General features: G+C 36.0%; 1 protein-coding gene across 1 annotated transcript; it reads left to right on the top strand.

The window, feature by feature from the left end:
• The first annotated feature begins 8,317 nt into the window (after positions 1–8,317).
• LOC123556960 (N(4)-(Beta-N-acetylglucosaminyl)-L-asparaginase-like) lies at positions 8,318–22,268 on the top strand. Its single transcript, XM_045348089.2, has 8 exons — positions 8,318–8,481; positions 16,892–17,048; positions 17,440–17,552; positions 17,700–17,812; positions 18,210–18,400; positions 18,724–18,831; positions 19,181–19,314; positions 22,110–22,268. Exons 1-8 carry the CDS (start codon positions 8,349–8,351, stop codon positions 22,202–22,204), a joined length of 1,044 nt encoding a protein of 347 aa, XP_045204024.2. The 5' UTR covers positions 8,318–8,348; the 3' UTR covers positions 22,205–22,268.
• Positions 22,269–22,712: the final 444 nt, after the last annotated feature.

Genomic DNA, 22,712 nt, shown 5'->3' with positions numbered 1-22,712 from the left:
GGATCCATGCTGTTCGCTAACGGTTTCTCTAACTGCAATAGGCTTTGCAAGCGAACAGCATGGATCCTGACCAAATTGCGCGGATGCGCAGGCTGGTCTGAATCCGTGCTTGTCGCAAATGCACTATGTTGGTTTTCTCATGGTGCGGCTCATTTTATGTTTATTGCCGAATTTGGACATATTTCAAATATTCATATTGTAAGACTTCTAAGTTGGATTTTGTAATTTTTCACTCACAGAGCATTGGCCACACTGAACACATAATATTTGCGAGTGCCTTTCTCCTTACAGAAAACAAACATTCTTCTTTCCTAAAGGGATCAATGTAACGTCTATTTAGTAAGGGGCGTTTGTTTATTTTCAGTCATATTTGTCTCTATTGCTTTAGCAACAATTATCTTTTCGTATCTGATTTTAGCTCGACCCATTGTGTCCTTACTTGTCGCGGCTCTATCACAGTTTGTTTCAAGATGAAAATTTTGTCGTATAAATCATATTCATCATACTTAAAGCGTTCTCGAATAATAGAAAAGACTGTTGTTTGGTGAAAGAAGATACATATATACATATTATTCTGCTTTATATTCTATAGTTGTGTCATTTGTGTTAGACTGAAAGAAAAGAGTTCTCTCATTCAGAAAGATTCGTGAAATAGTCAACATGTAGAATTATATTACAGTTTATTAATAAACGATATTTTTTTTTCTAAGGGGCGTGAGTTCAAGTCCCGGCGAGATAATGGTATTTTTGGTTTTAATTATTTTTAATTTCAGTAATAAACGAGTATTACTATTAAATATAAACGGGTTTCTTGATTTACATTTTTATCAAGAATCAGCGTAGAAAAGACTAAGGGGGATTCCGTGGCCGAGTGGTTAAGGTTCCTGACTTCAAATCACTTTTCTCTCACCGATGTGGGTTCAAGCCTAGCTCCGGGCGTTGAATTTGTCATGTGACGAAGCCATCCAACTGACTTACTAATGGTCGATGGTTCTACCCAGGTGGTGAAATATTGCACGGAGGGGCACCTGGGGTCTTCTCCACCATCAAAAGTTGGAAACTGGCCATATGACCTATAATTGTGTCGCTGTGACGTTAAACCAAACAAAAACGACTTTATCAAAGCATTTTTCTACGTTTCTTTAAAGATGCACTATGCTCACCTTTTACCTATAGTAAATATTTCATCATTGGATATTTATTGACATGTAAATCTAGCACACTCTCATCAAACATCTTTAACTAGGCTGAACTAACTGTATGCTAACCTAACTGTATGCTCTATATAGCAACAACCATTTGTTCCAAACAGACTTCTAGATTTTTAGTGGCATAATATACAGTAGGTATATGAGCAAATCAAATACAACTTACAAATATTCTTACTTAAGTATTTTTTGTACAACAAAAATAAAACGAAAATTGCACGGGGAGTCTGAATCCTTTTCAGACGAATTCTTATCCGTGACAAACTTTTACCTAAATAAGCATAAAATTATCATGAAATTTTTTTAATATTTAAAGTAGACATGTTTTACTAACTGGCTATATATGGTTTTCTTATCACTGCAATGCTTTAAAGTACTGAAAATGATGTCTGCAAATGTAATCGTTTACAAGAAATAGAGAAGGAAATGAGTACGTACTATGTAACCTATATGGAGTAAGGGAGAAGCGGTCATTTCTTTTGCAAAATGATAAATAAAGACGCACAGTTCAAGCATCGAATACATACTCAAGAAGAATCTTTTATTTTATCAAATTATTTTCAATGCAATTTTGAAAAACTGAATTAATATTTACCTTTTTCCTCAAGAAATATTTCTCTACAATATTTAAATACTTATCCCCTAGTTAACTCCTGGTTCATAGCTGCCGGGCTTGCTTTATATACTTTTTATTTCTTAATGGAAATAATCATAGTTCGCAAAATGATATTGTTAAAGTGTTTTCATACAAATTTAACATCTTTCTGAAGAGACAAAACCTTAGGGCTTATCAAATATGGTCGACGACTTGTAAAGAGCACGGGGTAGGAGAATTAAACAATGAGTTATCTGCAAAACTTGATATATATATATAAGAAAAACATCCAATGGGTTTTCCTCTATACATATTTTTGTCTACCGATCGGTTTTGTATACAATCATCAGGGCAGACATGTAAAAATGTATAAGTCAAATTTATAGATTTATTTTTTTTTATTAAAAAATACCCCATTTATACATTTGGATAGTTTCTTTTGCTGTTCAGTATATATAGATATATATATGTATTTAACCTTCAGAGATTTAAGGTAAGTTATAGGCACATGTTCAGATTTGCTGGTTTTAATTTCAGATCTGCCTGTGTAATGCATGTTGTTGGGAAAGAGCTGAATTAAAACTCTAAACACAGTAACTGTCTACTGCCATTTCATTATGCACTGGTCAATGACTACAAGCAGTCTTTCTGAAATAACAAAATACCTACGATGTAATTTTTGTATAGGTTCGATTTAACATTCACATTGATTTAGACATATATAGATTTATCACAAAGGAACTTAAGTTCGAAGCTTGAACATATCTCTAAAAAGAGTAGCGTGCTCGTGTCAACAAAATGCTTGCTGGCCGCCTTTGATAACAACGGTCACGTCTGAGCAACATTTTATGACTTTTTTAGTTTTCATATTTTCTGTTAGAGATCTATTTAAGGAACGGTAAGAGCCAGTAAATAGAGCTACATCCCTATTGGAAATGTATATTTTATTACTTTTTATGAAATTTTGTAATTACCTCCCTTTAATATTAAAATACTTTTAAAAAGTTGACAAATCTTTTTAATTTCAATATAATCTCCAGTTTTACATTTGCATTTGATAATTATTGGCATATTTCAATTATCTGAAACAAAAGCAAGTTTAAAAACAGCGTTTAGCTTAATACTTAATCTTTTTTTTCAATCTATCTTGGTTGCACAACCGAGATAGACAAAGGAAGGTAATAAATATCTTATAAACTTGCATTTTTTTATTGATTTTGGCAAAATATGTATTTGTCAATGCTAATCTTTGACAGCTTTGATACAGCCGTGCCTGTATTCATATTATTCCTTAGGCAAATTGTGTTTATTAAGTTTATACTTACGATGAAATAACGCTTTCTTGGTTAGGCAACCAGGATAGGAAAATGAAATTTTAGATTTTAATTTAAATGAAAAACTGACTTTTATTAAGAACTCCGTGTACATAAATGAGTGTAAATGATCAGTTGGTTAAGTTTTGAATAAATTTATCAGTTGACCAATATTGATTAACCACCTTTAAATGGGCTATTGTAAGGAACTACAAATATGATTTTGTGTTTTTATGTGAAACTAATTTTTAAAACCAAAGTATTATTATAACATCCACCCAAAGAAGCATGTTAAATGATAACTTTCCCTTCCCTCAAACCCCTCCTCCATACACACAAACACAACACTTAGTAGTGGAATTCCATATGTATGTTTAAATTTCGCATTTGAGAAATATTAATTAACGGTATACTGCGGACACTAATTAAAATACAGAATCGACATTCTATTATCTCTATATGTACGAGGGTCCTGCGAGAAGTTCTGTCACTAATGGGCTTCCGCGGTTTTATCTAAGGTATTTTTAAAACGCTTCAATGCGCTTGAATGGTGTGCCATCCGTTTATTTCGTGCAAATTGTGACCGAGTTATTTCAAATTGAAATACATGCAGACATATACACTGACCTATTAACTTGTCACATTTTAAAATGGACGAAAAGACTGAAATTCGTAGCTATATTAAATGCCGCATTAGGCTTGATATAGATTCAAAGCAGATATTTAATGAATTGTGTGGTAAATATGGACCTCAGGCCACTTCAATGCGCACAGTTTTGATGTGGGTTAAAGCTTTTAAAGCTGGGAAATTATGTGTCGAAGATGATACCCGTTCTTGAAGACCTAAAACCTCTGTTACCAAGGGAAATATCGCTGCTGTAAAACTTATGATCGAACAGGATGCGCGATTATCGGTGAAAGATATAGCCAGTTGTACTGGCATATCAGAAGGCAATGTGTAAACAATTCTGAATGAGAAAGGTTTGCGCTAGGTGGGTACTTCATTTGCTCACTTAGGAGCAAATAAAACAACGCCTTAAATGTGCCCGGGAACTTTTGAAAACATACAAAGGCTGTGATAGTTGGGTTATTTCGAACTTGTTTGAGCCACAGAGAAGGGCTGATAATAAGCAATGGAAGCGAAAAGATAAAAAAAAGCCCTATATTGCCAAGAGAACTATAAGTTCGAAAAAGATGTTGTACGCAATTTTCTTCAATTCTAGTGGGCCAGTCGTTCAAGTGTCTTATCCATGTGCTCATACAGTCACTGGAAGATTCTACAAGAACTGGTCAGGAGTCAATCTTATACACGAGGACGCATCCTCTCACACAAGAGAGGTGGTTAAGACTCTTTTTTTTTTTTTTTGGCTTCTGAAAAGGTGCAAGTTGTAAACCATCCTGTGACATTTTTTTATTTCCAAGGCTTTGGAAAGAAATATAAGCCCACAAGTTCCCCTGGCAGCGCTATTTATTTTAGTGTCTCAAACAGATACCAAAAGAAGAGCCCGCCCTCTTAGCGCAGTAGGTAGAGCGTTGATCGTGGGGTCGTGAGTTCGATCCTCGGGCGGGGCGTATGTTCTCCGTGACTATTTGATAAACGACATTGCGTCTGAAATCATTAGTCCTCCACCTCTAATTTATGTGGGGAAGTTAGCAGTTACTTGCGGAGAACAGGTTTGTACTGGTACAGAATCCAGGAACACTGGTTAGGTTTACTGCCCGCCGTTACATGACTGAAATACTGTTGAAAAACAGCGTTAAACCAAAACAAACAAACAAACAAAACCAAAAGAAAACTATTTATCTGCTTTTCGCGATTGGGTAAAAAGGTTACACAAATGTGTTTCGGTAGAGGGGGAATACTTTGAAGGTTTGTAATAAAAATAATTTTGATATTACGTAGCACTTAAGAAATCCGAACCCAGTGACAGAACTTTTTGCAGGACCCTCGTAGACCTACATATATATGTTTCTAAATGAAAATGTCTTAGTTCATATAGATAGTATTTAGGACGATGACAAAAATGTTTGAAAAGACACTGGTTGTAGGATTGTGTGTGTTATGTATTGTTAAAGACTTTGTTTTGGTAGGATCCTCTAACGATGCGTTACCTCTCGTTTTAACCACATGGCCTAATCAAGATGAAGTGAGAGCAGGTAAGTGTTTAAGTGCAACTAAATGTATCTGTATTAGCTTTTTGTTTTCAAAACAATACATGATATTTTGGTATTTTCATACAACGTTCAATGTGAAAACAAAGAAAGAATTCAGTTCAACAATATTAATTCTGTAATTTTGGTAAGACACTGATTTGAACTTTCCTATGGACTTACAGTTCAAGAAATTTACATTGTAAGAAAATACAGTGTAAGATTATTGACTACCAAAGTGTTTTGGTTTTTTACAAGCTCGCTTTCAATATATCAAACTATACATTTTTCGATGAAAGTCCCACTAGTTTGTTCTTAAGTGAATTGCAAATTATAGATTCTAACATGGTTGGATTTGATTGCAAGTTAAACAAAGAAGAAAGCCAAGCTCTGTATATTCTGTATAGCTATGAAAACAAACGATTCTACAGATTTGAGGAACTTCAGACTCTTTATGGAATCGAAAATTATCATTATCTTCACTACCATTCTCTGATATTAAACATCCCCTCTGCCTGGAAAGAAAGTATAAAGTCAGAAAAGGTAAATGAAAAAGTGGGAGAAGCATACTATCTTATTAATAAAATCATGCACTTGAAAAAAACCTAACAAACTCTTGTACAAAATATACTTAGAAAACAATAAAAACAATAAAATCTTAACAGCAGAGCAAAAATGGAACGAATGTTTAGTAAATTTAAATTGGAAGAGTATCTATATAATACCACTTAAGACTACTGTCGAGGCTAAGTTGAGAGTATTTCAATATAAATATGTTTTGTGGATTATTCCTACCAACAAATTGCTCCATAAATGTAATATTTAATATTTTTCCAGTTTGTAATGTTACTTAACTTACATATGCAGCATGTTGTATTGTGTAAATTGTACTGTTTTACATGGAATGGAAAATAAACCGGTTATCACTAAATAATTTAAAAAAAAAAAAAAGAGACAAAAGGACCGCGCGGTCAGCCATGTATTTAGTACTATTTACTGAGGGAACCACAGCGTTTCTGGCTGTGAAAAAAAATTAAAATAAATAAATGTAATGCATTTTTAATTTCTCTGTCATGATTGACATGATCGACAAACTCAAGACAAATGTACATAGACCCTAAAAAAATTCGTTTTGTTCTTTTATTTGGGGATATCGAATATAACCCCAACCCATCTTCAAACAAAAAGTAGCTATTTCTGTATAAATTTCTTTCCTGGCTTTGTATATGAATATTTTTTTATATATTTAGTCAGTAGGAATGACATACTAAATGGCTTAATATTGTTTTCAGTAATATGCTCTAAAGAACTGAAAATGATGTCTGCAAATGTAGTCGTTTATGAAACAAAATATGAAAATGAACTAGTATCATGCTACCTATATGGTATTAGGAAGAATTTTTATTTCTTTCGCAAATGCTATTTTAGAAGACGCACTTACGTTCTTAAGAAGAATCATTTGTTATTAAATTATTTGTTCGTGGCAATTTTGAAGGAAATTAGATTGATATTAACTTTTTTTTCAAAAAGATGTTTCTCTTCAATATTTTAATAGGGAATCGATCCTACCGATCGCTCTACGGTAACATGCGACATATACCGAATAAGATATACTATCGAATTAAAAAAATGTGGTCTTCCGGCACATGCACAGAGCGTCTGATTTCGGATTTTTTGGAAGATACGCGTTTTCCTTGTGCGTAATAAGCGTGCACATAACTTGTCCGAACCGCAACGTCTTGCACATCAGTACAAATATGTGCAGTATGTTTTTTATTCCAAAATCTACCTTTAAATTGATACAAACGCATATTTCTGGGCAAGCTGATGGACTGTAACGATTCCCGATTGAGGCATTGTCTTATTTCATATTACTTATTTACCAGTTGAATCCTTGAAACTGATATTATATGGTGGTTCACAGCTGCCGAGCTTGCTTTATATACGTTTCACATGAAAAGTTTACTTCCCGATGAAAATAACCATGCTTCGCAAAATAATATTGTAAAGGTGTTTATATGCAAATGTAACATCTGCATAAGCAAAATATTCTCATTCTCAAAAGACGAAACAAAAGGATTCATGAAATATAATCGGTGACTTATGAAGAGCATGGGGTAGTAGAATTAAATATAGAATTATCTGCAAAACTTGATTTACTTTTAGATATATATGTTATATATTTAGACACACTGATGAGCCATTCACGGCGAAACTAGTTTGTGACTTTTATATTAAAATTTAAGAAAATCTAAGCGAGCGTGTGAAGTCATTTTATAATTTTACGATATATATATAGAGAGAGAGAGAGAGAGGGAGAGAGAGGGAGAGAGATTCGACCTTCGTTGATTTAAGGTAAGTTATTGGCAAATTTTCAAATTTGCTGGTTTTGATTTCAGATCTGCCAGTGTAACGCTTACTGTTTGGAGAGAGCTTAATTAAAACTCTAAACACAGTTAGAGACTACTGTCATCACAGAATTTACTTTCTACATGCGACTGAAATAACAAAATATCTATCTTGTAATTTTTGTATATGTTTGATTCAACATTCACACTGATTTAGACATACAAAATGTATATATATTTATTACAAATGCACCCATTTTGTTTTGAAAAGAATTATATAAATAATATCGGGCTCGTGTCAACTAAATGTTTCTCTGATCGATTTTGATAACATCTGTCATTTTTTTAATTCATTAAAGGGACTATTCCAAGGAAATCTGAATATAATTTTGTGTTTTTTAGCAAATTCGTTTTTGAATGTATTCAGAAAATACACATTTCAATGTTAAACTTTTTTTCAAAACCAAAGCACCATATTAATATTTACCCCAAGAAGCGAGCTAAATAAAAAGAAAACTTCGCATTTAATCCTTTTAATAACGAAATTCCACTGTATATGTACAAAATATATATTTGTACTTAGCATTTGAAAAATATTAATTAACGTTATACTGCCGACACTAATTCAAATACAGAATCGACATTCTGTTATCTCTATCTGTAGGCCTATCTATATCTGTTTCTACATGAAAATGTCTTAGTCCATAGAGATAGTATTTAGGGCGAGGACAAAATGTTTGTAAAGACATTGGTTGTGGGATTGTGTGTCTTATGTTTTGTTAAAGGCTTTGTTTTGGTAGGATCCTCTAACGATGCGTTACCTCTCGTTTTAACCACATGGCCTTATCAAGATGCAGTGAGGGCAGGTTAGTGTTTTAATAAGTGCAACTAAATGTATTTGTATTAGCTTTTTGTTTTCAAAACAATACATGATATTTTTGTATCTTCATACAACGTTCAATGTGAAAACAAAGAAAGATTATTAATGCTGTAATTTTGGTAAGACACTGATTTGAACTTTCCTATGGGCTTACAGTTTAAGATATTTACATTGTAAGAAAATACAGAATAAGATTATTGACTGCCAGAGTGTCTTGCTTTTACAAGCTCGCTTTCCAGATATCAATTATATATTTTTCGGTGAAAGTCCTTCTAGTTCGTACTTAACTGAATTGCAAATTAAAGATTCTAACATGACTGGATTTGATCGCAAGTAAACAAAGAATAAAGTCAAGCCCTGTATCTTCTGCGATAAACAACGGTTGACGCGCGGACCGGTAAGAGAGCATTATGACGTCGATTAAGATTTCAATGACCATGTAAGAATGAAAACAATCAAGGTCTTCTTTTGGTTTGTCGTCTAATTTTCTACACCTTAAACATCGCAACCGCTGTTAAATGTCGCAAAATCATCTGCCGCTGTATGTCGCACCTTTAACGCTAAACGTCGCAAGAATTTGTCCACCGTTATATGTCGCAACAACAACGCTAAATGTCGCACTGCCTATTTAAAACTAAGACATATATTAACAATTCATTGCTCACTTTTTCTTTTAAATTTTATTTAATGTAACAGACTTGGATCTTCAAAAGTAAAATAATATCATACTCATACGTTCTTTTATACTTTTTCGAGGGTAGCAGTATTAACATATTAATAAAGATTGCTATACTATCAATGTGCTACAAGTAATTATCTATGTACATATAGAAACAAAAGGACCATGACGGCCCTAGATCGCTAACTTCAAGTTCACATTTAGCTTGAACAGTTTTGATAGAGGGTCACGCAAGAAAAATATCTGTGAAATTATTTTGAAATAGGGACAGTGTTTTCTGACAGGATTTTACTTAGTTTTCACTTAATAAATACGGGTTTATAATGACATTGTGTGTTTGAAGGATGGGATAGTGGCGGGGTAGGTGTGGGGAAGAGGGTGAATAATAATACAGGAGTCTAAGACACAATACAAACAAACAGTAAACAAGTATTTTTAGGGTGGAGGCGGTTAATATTCAGGTGATGGGGGTGTAGGAGTGAGGGGCATAATTTGGGCAGGGAGGATGGTGACTTGATACTAAGAGACAAATTCAAGAAACTAAAAGTATAAGTAAAAAATAATATCAAGGTGCCCGCACGATGCTTGAAATAATGCACGGAGGGGCACATAGGATCTTCCCCCGCCATTAAAGCCGGATAGTCGCCTTATGACTTTAACTGTAAAATTCCAAAACAGAAAAAGAACCCATGACTACATAAAAGGATATCAAACACAGATAACCTGTTTACTAACAGGTTTAAGTCTCTAGTGTACACAGGCACAGGCGTTATCACGATCGGTGCATTTAGCATTACTCACATGTACATCAGTTTGCGATTGTCTTTCAACATTCCTGGGTTCGATCCATCATACATTTTCCTATTGTGAAAATATATCTTGGAAATGAGTCAGACTGCTGGGCTAGGCTGCGCTAGGCTAGTTTTGCCTATGCCTTTGATAGAAGATCACTGTTTTTTTATGTTTGGAATTGTGTGGGAAAGTTGCCGGCAACTATCTAAATACAAATGTTATACTTTATGTTTATGACACCTACAGAAAGTACGGTGGTAAGTTTAGGACATACACTTATATTTTTAAATTATTTCGAGCGATCGACATAAGATGTCGCGCGATTGAAATGAGATATCGTTCGCTCGAGAAAAGTTGTCGAGCGATTGAGATATGATGTCGTTCGCTCGAGATAAAATGTCGAGCGCTTGAGATAAGATGCCGTGTTCTAGTGATAGGATGGTGTGCTCTCGAGTTTGGATGTCGCGCGATCGAAATAAGATGTCTTGCGTTCGAGATAAAATGTCATGCACTCGAGATTAGATGCCGTGCTCTAGAGGTATGATGCCGTGTGATCGTCTTATGCTCGAGATAAAATGACATGCTCTCGAGATAAGATGTCGTACTCTCGAGATAAGATGTCGTCCGCTCGAGATGATTTTACCTTTAAACAGGATAGTAATGATGGTCTTTGATCGATCACCCGAGTTCCACAACTTGAAGTCTTGCGTCGACCTAAAAGATTTTACAACACGACAATACGACAAAATACTGGACAATGCAACACAACGTGTGACATTTATGTCGCGATGTCGTGTTATATTGTCCATAGTGTCGTGTGTGGAGCGTCGTGTCGCATTGTTGTGTTTCGTGTTGTGTGTTGACCTTCTTATTTTCCAGGTCGACACATGACATGCGATACAACTCGCGACAATACGAGACAACGCGAAATACGATAAGACGAGTAACACGACGTGCCACATTAATGTTACATGACCAAAACACGACCTCATAGAATTCCGTAGTTTATACCTAAAATCCTTTAAGTACTGTGGTGAATACCGTGCCGAGGATCAACCTTAATTTATCAATTAAGTAAAGTCTGTATGGCACGGCATCATTAAAAACCCTTCCCATAATCCACACAATGCATACTCATGCATGCACGCAAGCACCCACCTTATCTTATCTTGGTTCAAAGTACAATGTAATATCTAAATTGTCAAGACCGTTGAACTTACCTTAGTTTTTTTTTTGTTTTTTTGCTTTGTTTTTTTTTTGTTTGTTTGTTTTTTTTTTGGTGTTTGGCGTTGGTGTGGCGACATAATTATAACGGTGGACAAATTCTTGCGACATTTAGTGTTAAAGGTGCGATTTATAGCGGCAGATGATTTTGCGACATTTAGCGGTGGTTGCGACATTTAACTGTTCATCGTTCTAATGAATAAACAATTTAGGCCTCCGAGTGGTTTGTCGCCTGATTTACCACGGTTCAACGTTCTAATGCTTAGATATTTAACCACTCAGACTAACGCTCTCGTGGGTCAATTCTTGCGCATCTGAACTCTGAACCGTGACAAATCAGGCGACAAACCACTCGAAGACCTAGATTGTTTATTAGATAAAATACAAAGGCGAGCAGTCATAAAATATTTTAAATAACCAGACAAAAATTTAATTCTAAGTTTTAAAAGATGTTTTCCTTACTCTTACAACCGAAAATGTCTGTTCATGTAGTATTATTTGACCATAAAATGGCATCCTGAAAATATGTCTAAAATCTTACAACCAAAACGTCTCATATTAAGCAAGCAATAAAAACAAGTAAAACAAGCAAATTCGATGAATTGGTATCCCCCGCCGAAAGGGTTTGTGGTGAGGAATGGCAAAAAAATATATCCGGCAAAAAGTTAAGGATGTTAATAAGAAGCAAATAATTTCATTAGTCAAAATCAATTTAACAGAAAACAAATGTTTAATTAAAGAGTACATAATAAATGTATGATACTTTGATCCTGACTAAAGAATTTATTTTGAATGGGATATGCTTACTGTAATAAACTTAGCTTTTAAAATTAAATGCAGTTAATTGAAATGCGAGGTGGGGGAATGGTACAACTTGCATGTTGATAAATATTCATGGAAGGTTCGAAAAAAATCTAAAATAAGGCATGAAAAAAATTTTTTTTTTAGGGTGGGGGGGGGCGGGTTAGGAGGGGGAGGGGGTGTGATCAAGGCAAGTCGGTGACCAGGTGTGGGTGAACAACTTCACATGTTAATAATAAATGTTCAGGGAAAAGAAATGAAAGAAATTTAATGAAATTCTGCCAATATGCCAAATGGTAAGTTTGTTATATACAAAAATGTGGATTTTTAGACAATTAAAGGGCCATTACTCTGAAGTTACAGAAGAAATCCGTACGAAATTGTGTGTGCACAACCACATTATAGTGCTCTAAATTCTGTTCAAGTTTCATAGTTCTAGGTCAAATATATCAAAAGTTCTGATGCAGAAATTGCCGTATTTATAGTACCCTATATAGTTAACACTAGAAACTTCTAAGGGCCATAACTCTGGTGTTACTAGGGCAATCTGACTGAAACTTGGCGGGCCGCAAAAACTCATACTGTGGTGAACATGTATATGAAGTTTTATATAAATATTCCTAACCATTTCCTAGATATGGCTCCGGAAAGACGGACGGACAACGCCAAAACTATATCCCTCCGACTTTCGTCGGGGGATAATAAGAAAAACGGTACGTACGTTATATGGTTTTATTGGCTATTCGAGTACGTCAATGTAGCAAACTCGTCACGATTACGCCAACCATATATGATCCTATCCATATCTAAGTAAAAGTAATACATATTGTCATTTATTATATACCTATATAACTTCTGTCAAAAATTCGGCTTATATTTCACAAATTTCGTTAAATACGAACAGGCAGAAAAAATGTCCGTATCGTACCTTTTGTATTGTATGTTGCCGGACTACTTTCATTTGATATGTATGATCTGACACAATTCTATATATAGCGCATTTAACTCTCAGTTCTATTTAAGCATCAATAAATATTGAAGATTTCGTACGATAGCAAAATTCAAACAAAACAAAGCGGAGGAATATAATAAAAGGGTCATTATAATAGTAGTTAGATGTGTGATATTGTATTCGGCTCGAGTGGATTTTGCGAAGTCGGATCACACTCGGCGCTTGCGCGCCTCGTGAGATCCGATCTGGCAAAATCCACTCGAGCCGAATACAGCATCCAAGATAGAGTTGCTATTATAACTAGAGCTATCACTGAAGGTGATGAATGTATCCCCCACATGCACTGACACTGTACATTGCAATCTGACGCACACAAGACTGCATGATTATGTGGACTGTATGTATATAGATTCTATGTATATAGTATAGTAACCAAAATCAAAGTCCCATAACTCTGCAGAATATTTTTCTGATAGAACCTATAACATGCACCATGCACAAGTAAAGCTGGTACTGATCACTTGTGTGAGGTTTTATTAAATTGTGTGCAATGGTTCGGGAGATTAGGCGCGCACAAGATTGCATATGCAGACTCTTTGTATATAGAATAGTAACAAGAAACAAGTTCCATAACTCTGCAGAATATGTATCTAAAAGACAGTTACATGCACCATGCACAACTAGGGTTGGTACTGATCACTTGTGTGAAGTTTCATTAAATTGTGTACAAGGGTTCAGGAGATTAGGCGCGCACAAGATCGCATATGCAGACTGTATTAACAAAAAAACAAAGTCCCATAACTGTGCAGATTTTTTTTCTGAAAGAACCTAACATGCACCATGCACAACTTCGGTTACTACTGATCACTTGCGTGAAGTTTCATTAAATTGTGTGCATGGGTTCAGGAGATTTAGCGCGCACAAAAGTGTATATGCAGACTCTATGTATATAGTAAAGTAACAAAAAACAAAGTCCCGCAACTCTGCAATATTTTTTCTGAAAGAACCTAACATGCACCATGCACAACTACTGTTGTTACTGATCACTTGTATGAAGTTTCATTAAATTGTGTCAAGGGGATGAGGAGAGATGGTGTGCACAAGATTGTGTCTACAGACAGACGGACGGACGGACGGAAAGACGGACAGACAGACAGACATACAACCTGAAACCAGAATACCCCTCTTACAACTTCGTTGTTCGGGGGAGGGGGTGGGGGGGTACAATAACCCTATTGTATTGCTGGATTAGGCTAATCAGGCAGAGGGTTTAATAAGAACTTCATCGCCCGCATGCCTAAAGACCTAAATTTCACCTACAGTATAAATCAATTATATGAGGTCCAAAATTAGATGAGACATACTTTAGTTGTTTACAATGTTTCTTTATCACTAGCATTGACCTCCTTATTGTACTTTGGACTGTTTTGGACTTTCATGCATGCAAGAACGACATGATTATTTTCCTTGCTGATCCAAATTCTCTAGTATTCAACGTGCATTAATGAACATTTCCCAAGCATTCACGCCAATACAGTAATTACCTACCAGACAAAAGCATAATGGAAGACACTTAAAGTACACGAACATTTTGCTATTTTGCTTATCTTTAAAGCATCTGGCACAGAGCTAAAGTGCAGCACCTCCAAAAGAAGGCGGTGTTTAACAAAACGGCTATCGCTAGAACCAGAAAGCAATTTGCAATGATTGTAAAATATGGTATCCTGCTTCCTTATGAGGGAAGCTGTGTTTTTACCATAAACCAAGTCGTACATGAGTTTAACCTGTATTTCATGTTGTGTGTCCAATTTTGCGGCAAGCCTGTTTAAGTCTACTAGTCGCAATAATCACATTGGCAGATCACGCCCAGACCAAAGCCTGCATTCTATTTTAAGCACAGTCAGTTCTCAACCACCAAGCCCTCTTTGACTGACCTTGTAACACGCTCCTCATCCAGGTTAGACAGCCATGTATCATACTGCTCCATCCCAATGAAGAGACATAGTACCAAGCTACACAGGAGCAACACTACGGTTAATATACTCTACATCAAGGGCGTGACCAGTGCAAAAAAAAAAAAACAAATATCTGGAACTTTCTAGATTCAAGTCGTAGTGATACCGTATTGTATGCGGATGTGAGTCATGGTTGGAGACAAATATCTCAGATGCTGAAGTATCACCACGCAACACGGACTATGAGATCTTCCGCAAGGATCCCCCAGATGGTAACAAGCTCCACTTAAAAAATAACACCTAAAGCGAATAAGTAAAAATCGATGCAAGCTGTGACATGCTATTCAGAAATATTGTACATTGTATTTATTAACAAGCGAACCTCATGCTAGCTTTCATACAGACCTACAAACAGCAATGGCAATTACACCCTATAAATGATAATGTCGTTATCTAGGACTGCAAGTTGTTCCGAGACGCATTCATTTGGACTGCTTCAATCTACTAGATATTTCATGGTAAAGCAAAATCATATCGGGCCATAAATACAGACCCATGAGATTTTCTTCGTACTTTTCCTCAGTGTGTTTCTTGTCACGGGTTTGAGCCAAAATATAGATATTCCAACGCCGCGTTGTCGGAACATGTAAGATCTCTATTATAAGTCGTTTCAAAATCATACCTGGAATCAGTGACCTTCGTGCAATCTTCGTTGAACCAAACTCTGCTGCCCCAAGAAAGAAAACTAACAAGAAAACCAAGTTCATGTCGAGCAAGCCAACGTCGAAAGTATTAAGACCAAGCGCATCTCCCTTTCCAATTTCATCACAGACTTATATATACCACCGAAGATATAAATAAAACTTGTAAGTTACCAGAAGCTCGTTCAAGATGAATTCCCATCCTTCCAGTGTTTCCATCAACATTGGATCAACAGGGAAGTCAGATCGGCCCGTGTGAGGAAGCGCTGATTTCGGTAGCAAGAAAATCCAATGGCCCAAGCGGCTGGACAACGTTCAGAACGGTAAAATAAACTTCCAAAAGAGTGTGCTGATCAAACCAAGAGTCCTCCACCAGCGCCTCATAAAGAAACTCAACAATTATGGCATAAGAGGATTAAACATTTTCTGCCAGATCGCATGGAACAGGTTGTCCCGGTGAACATAATCCCCGTCAGCCCCTGTCCCAAGAGTCCAGTTCTTTGTCTTTTGCTTTTCATTGTCTATGTCAACGACCTTCAAAGCATAACTTCCTCCACATATAGGCTCTTTGTTGATGGCTGTCTAGTATATCGTACCATCCAGAATCAAGCTGATGCGGAAATCAAACAAAAATTCAACAACTTTCAAAGCTGGGAAGATGACTAACAGATGGGTTTTAACCAAGACAAGTGCGATGTTATACATACCAATAAGAAGAAAACCGCAGTTAAGTCAACGCACACCATCCAAGAATCCATCCTAAAATCAACAAATAGCTTCGAATACCTGGCAGTAACATTACCAACGACCTTAACTGGGAAACCTACTTTAAATACATTTCCATGAAAAAGAGAATTCAGTCTTCTCGTTTCTACATAGAAGTATCAATACTTGGTAATCAAAATTCTGGGTTCAAAACCTACAAGACATTGGCCATCTTATCATAGAAAAAACCTCTTCAGTCTGGACCATCCTTTGTCAACCAGAGCGACTTCTGTGCTCGTCAAGACATGAACAGGACCATCCTGCAGCATCGACCTGACATTTTACGATATACCATGCTCTACAAGGTCCAGAATATTTTTGACACCTCATCATGGAGTCTTACACTTTACAAGTCATCGCAACATCAAACAGGATAGCGTAGCAACTAACTGTATCAACACAACTTTTTCCCGCCACCACGTTGTGGATTAATCTAAGTGGTATGTTTCATCAACAACAGACTGCGAACATTGTCTAATGCTCTGTAAAATTTATTATTTATCATTAGCAGCAGTATTTATTTATAGGATGGATGACTTTAACCGGAAGTGGTAACAGCGCGGTTGATGCCGTTGAGGCGACTGGTCATTCTTGTGAGATGTCTACGTGCCGACACACCGTAGGATTTGGAGGCACACCCGACGAAAGTGGTGAAACTACTCTTGATGCAATGATAATGGACGGGTAGGGAACTTAAAATGCTGAAATCATTTAATCAAAAACAAAAAACTTAAAATCATCTCTTAGATATTCTATTACTTCCAGTTTTTAAAAGCAAGAGCAGAAGTCCAGCAGGAAAATTCACATGCAGACAACACCGCCACCCATAAAACGGGTATGCGGAAACTCGTTTATAAATACGATACAATAAAGGTACTATTCATACCAGCCTATTGCTTTTGGTACAAACTCTGCAGCGCTTTCAATCTTACGTAAACAAGTAATGATTTTCTTGTGAAACTTTTTCGAGACAATGCCCATAAGCTTTAGATTCCATTACGACAAAACTTGAATCTTAAATGAGGACTGTAAGTCTCGGTTATATTGTTTTAATGCCTTTGAATTTACATTTCAGTACAACACACAACGTGGGTGCAGTTGGTGGGTTAAGAAGGATCAAACAAGCCATATCAGTAGCCAGGAAGGTCCTAGACAACACTGACCATACATTGTTAGTTGGAGATGCAGGTTCGATCTTAAAATATGAGTGTCATTCTGAAGGTTTTATCTATAAGGGGTTTCTTTTTTTCGAGGCTTGGTAAATGATGTCATTAATTTAAAAAAAAAAACTTTATTTAGGGTGCCATATCTAATACTAAAAAATCACTATTTTAGCCACGAAGTTTGCCGTTGAAATGGGGTTCATGGAGGAAAACCTGACAACATCATACTCTGAGCAACTGTGGGAAGTATGGAAAAATGGAAGTTGTCAACCAAATTTTCGTGAGGTATTTAAATTCTTCAGTTTGTTATTTATTCAAATAGAAGTATGTCGTGTAACAATTAGTTACACGCTAGTGTCTTCTTGAGCTGAAAATTGCTATAACAATGGCATGTTTCGGTTAATAGTGCTATCCGTGATATATGTTTGTTCTAGACCGATAATAGCTTCGTCAGCAACTGTTAGGCAATATGATCCTTTTTGTCTTATTTTCTTGTATTTTTATTGATCTATTTTTATTTATTTATTTATTTATTTTGCTTTAAAAAGATAGACATGTCGCTACCCTGGCGTTTAATATCTGATGTGGCTGGCTACAACAAATAAATCATACTTAAAATAGCGATCATAGAAGTTTAAGCCTCGATTTGTACAGGGCAGTGACATGTTCAATATTTTAACAGAATGTCTTCCCTGATCCCAGCAAATCTTGCGGCCCGTATCATCCAATCAAAAGCTCTAATACAACAAGAGATGAAACGCCAGGAATGATTGGTGAAAATAATCACGACACGATTGGAATCATCGCCATAGATGCATATGGAACAGTTGCTTCAGGCGCGTCAACCAATGGTTTAACGTATAAAATTCCAGGGTATACTTTTTTACTTTCAAATTGTATATAATGATCTAGTATAATTGCATTTGTCATTATTGTTGCTCCCATACCAACGTACGTTTCAGGCTGTGGTCTTTATATTCTCTAATGCTATGCAATGAGGTAACACAGGCTAGATGATAAAATGTTTATCGTGGAAAATCAAAGAAAATCAGTCCGTTTAAGAAAAGTGTGTAGTATCTAATATATTTGATATTGTCTTCTTGGCATTGAGATTGTGTATGTATTAATGAGAGAACATATATACTACTTGCAAGTTTGGAGTGTTATAGCATCACCCATTCATTTTGGTTTTACAGTCGTGTTGGTGACACCCCTGTTGCCGGAGCCGGTTCCTACGCAGACACAGATATAGGTGCAGCGGCATGCACGGGAAACGGAGATATAATGATGCGATTTCTGCCAAGGTTTGCAAAAGTAGATTTTTCCCTTAACGCACGTGAAATTATTGTTTCCACTCCGCTGCTTCCATTTTTGTTTTGTTAAATCGATTATTTGATACAAACTATTATCAGCTTTAAATTCTTATAAAAATTCATGATATAGAAATTTGTGGTGGCCGTGCTTGAAAGATGAAATTGCGAGCACTCCCTATGCATGGATTGTAACAGTAACAGTCAGTGCATATCTTTTAAAAAATAATCAGCTTTTGTAAATGGTCAAATAATTCGAGGTATGCTGACATACTCCAGCTCATTTCAGTCACCTGGACTGTCATAAAATTCAAAGGCACTTTAGCTAATAATATATTTTCAGTTATCACGCTGTAACTTTGATGGGCACTGGTATGTCACCGACGGACGCTGCAATGGCTGCTATAAACGCAATACGCCGGAAGTACCCGACCTTTAGCGGAGCAGTAGTCGCAGCAAATAAACAAGGAGAATATGGTATAAATATGTATTACTTTTTATTAGCTCACCTGTCACATAGTGACAAGGTGAGCTTTTGTGATCATGCAGCGTCCGTGCGTCCGTAAACTTTTGCTTGTGACCACTCTAGAGGTCACATCTTTTGTGGGATCTTTATGAAAGTTGGTCAGAATGTTCATCTTGATGATATCTAGGTCAAGTTCGAAACTGGGTCATGTGCCGTCAAAAACTAGGTCAGTAGGTCTAAAAAAAGAAAAACCTTGTGACATCTCTAGAGGCCATATATTACACAAAATCTTCATGAAAATTGGTCATAATGTTTACTTTGATGATATCTAAGTCAAGTTCGAAACTGGGTCACGTGCCATTAAAAACTAGGTCAGTAGGTCTAAAAATAGAAAAACCTTGTGACCTCTCTAGAGGCCATATATTTCACAAGATCTTCATGAAAATTGGTCACAACTTTCATCTTGATGATATCTAGGTCAAGTTTGAAACTGGCTTACATGCCTTCGAAAACTAGGTCAGTAGGTCAAATAATAGAAAAACCTTGTGACCTCTCTAGAGGCCATATTTTTCATTGGATCTGTATGAAAATTGGTCACAACTTTCATCTTGATGATATCTAGGTCAAGTTCGAAACTGGGTCACGTGCGGTCAAAAACTAGATCAGTAGGTCTAAAAATAGAAAAACCTTGTGACCTCTCTAGAGGCCATATATTTCTTGAGATCTTCATGAAAATTGGTCAGAATGTTCACCTTGATGATATCTAGGTCAAGTTCGAAACTGGGTCACGTGCCATCAAAAACTAGGCCAGTAGGTCAAATAATAGAAAAACCTTGTGACCTCTCTAGAGGCCATATTTTTCATGGGATCTGTATGAAAATTGGTCTGAATGTTCATCTTGATGATAACTAGGTCAAGTTTGAAAGTAGGTCACGTGCCATCAAAAACTAGGTCAGTAGGTCAAATAATAGAAAAACCTTGTGACCTCTCTAAAGGCCATCTTTCATGGGATCTGTATGAATGTTAGTCTGAATGTTCAGCTTGCTGATATCTAGGTCAAGCTCGAAACAGGGTCATGTGCGATCAAAAACTAGGTCAGTAGGTCTAAAAATAGAAAAACCTTGTGACCTCTCTAGAGGCCATACTTATGAATGGATCTCCATAAAAATTGGTCAGAATGTTTATCTTGATGATATCTAGATCAAGATCGAAAGTGGGTCACGTGCCTTCAAAAAGTAGGTCAGTAGGTCAAATAATGGAGAAACGTTGTGACCTCTCTAGAGGCCATATTTTTCATGGGATCTGTATGAAAGTTGGTCTGAATGTTCATCTTGATGATATATAGGTCAAGTTTGAAACTAGGTCAACTGCGATCAAAAACTAGGTCAGTAGATCTTGAAATAGAAAAACCTTGTGACCTCTCTAGAGGCCATACCCTTGAATGGATCTTCATGAAAATTGGTCTGAATGTTCACCTTTATGATATCTAGGTCATGTTTGAAACTGGGTTATGTGCCTTAAAAAACTAGGTCAGTAGGTCGAATAATAAAAAAACCTTGTGACCTCTCTAGAGGCCATACTTTTCATGGGTTCTGTATGAAAGTTGGTCTGAATGTTCATCTTGATGATATCTAGGTCAAGTTTGAAACTGGGTCAACTGCGGTCTAAAACTAGGTCAGTAGGTCTAAAATTATTAAAATCTTTTGACCTCTCTAGAGGCCATATTTTTCAATGGAACTTCATGAAAATTGATCTGAATGATTACCTTGATGATCTCTAGGTCACTTTCGAAACTGGGTCACGTGCGGTCAAAAACAGGCCAGTAGGTGTAAAAATAGAAAAACCTTGTGACCTCTCTAGAGGCCATATTTTTCAAGAAATCTTCATGAAAATTAGTGAGAAAGTTCACCTTGATGATATCTAGATAAAGTTCAAAACAGGGTCACGTACCTTCGAAAACTAGGTCAATAGGTCAAATAATAGAAAAACCTTGTGACCTCTCTAGAGACCATATTTTTCAATGGATCTTCATGAAAATTGGTCAGAATTTTTATCTTGATAATATCTAGGTCAAGTTCAAAACTGGGTCACATGAGCTCAGAAACTAGGTCACTATGTCAAATAATAGAGAAAACGACGTCATACTCAAAACTGGGTCATGTGGGAAGAGGTGAGCGATTCAGGACCATCATGGTCCTCTTGTTTCCACAATATGTGTGGTGGACATATAAGAGAAAACAGATGAAAGCTGGTCAATACATTCTTTGAATTGTTCAAAACTCTAGGTAAAATTGATATTGTAGTATGTAATGTTAGGTCAGAGGGAACTAACTCATTTTCCAAAGGCCAACATTGTAATGTTTTGTGTTATGGCTAACTATTCTACCTACTCAGGATGGAAAACCTTTCCAGGGCCTATCATAAAACAGCAAGAAATGTACCTGTTGACCATCATTTTTGGGCACTTTTTTTCCGTATTCGAACTCAGTTACCGATAGTCCGGTAGTGGTTTTTTAATGCTCCATTTTGGTAAAACATACATATCTATCTCCCAAAATGCATCATTCCCAATATTTTAGCCAGTAATCATGGATTTGAATTTTAATTTATGAAATTAGATAATTTTCAAAAACGTTCAACACATATTCGCCCTATGGGATACCACTTTACATGGAAATATACACAGCGGAATTCCCCAACATTTTCAACCAATTAGAAGCCTTATGGGTTGCTTCCTACTAACCTTACCATATTCTCTATGTTTGCTTATCAGTTCACGTACGAAGTACTTTCATTATTTATTTAGGTGCAGCTTGCCATGTGTGGACGAATTTTGCCATCACTGTAAGGACCCCAGCTCTTTCTGATGCTACCGTCTATAACATAACATGTACACAGTAGTGATTCGAATAAAATTTCATGTTGAATGGGGTAATACAAGAACAAGGAGTTGTGTACTATACGACCCAATGCTTTTTTAATGCTTAGCCTTACATTTTGAGAAAACAAATTAAAACAAAACCAAAGAAACGGTTGTTTCACATGAAAATTGAACAGCATTTAAAACATGTATATTACTCTACAAAACAATTGTCAGTATACTGATACATACATTGAATTCCGAAAAAGGGCTGCATAAAGGGGTCACATTTTCGGACAGCTCAAAGCCTTAAAAACTCACCATTTTTAAAGAACTGTTACATACTTTTGTTTTGATGCATTTGCAATAATGTCCCAGAGCTGAAATATCACTAACTAGGTGGAACATAGTTTTCAGCAATTGTTTATTTTTATTTCTTTACAAATGGCATTCATTTTTAAAAGGTGACAACTTTTTCAGAATATCTTAAGTATCCACTGTACGGGACAGTACAGCAAAACATGTAATGGTGAGGTCAGGTTTGTTGGT

The sequence above is a fragment of the Mercenaria mercenaria genome, chromosome 5 (genome assembly GCF_021730395.1).
Source record: "Mercenaria mercenaria strain notata chromosome 5, MADL_Memer_1, whole genome shotgun sequence".
Taxonomy (NCBI): Eukaryota; Metazoa; Mollusca; class Bivalvia; order Venerida; family Veneridae; genus Mercenaria; species Mercenaria mercenaria.
This window is presented reverse-complemented; position numbering and strand designations above follow the sequence as displayed.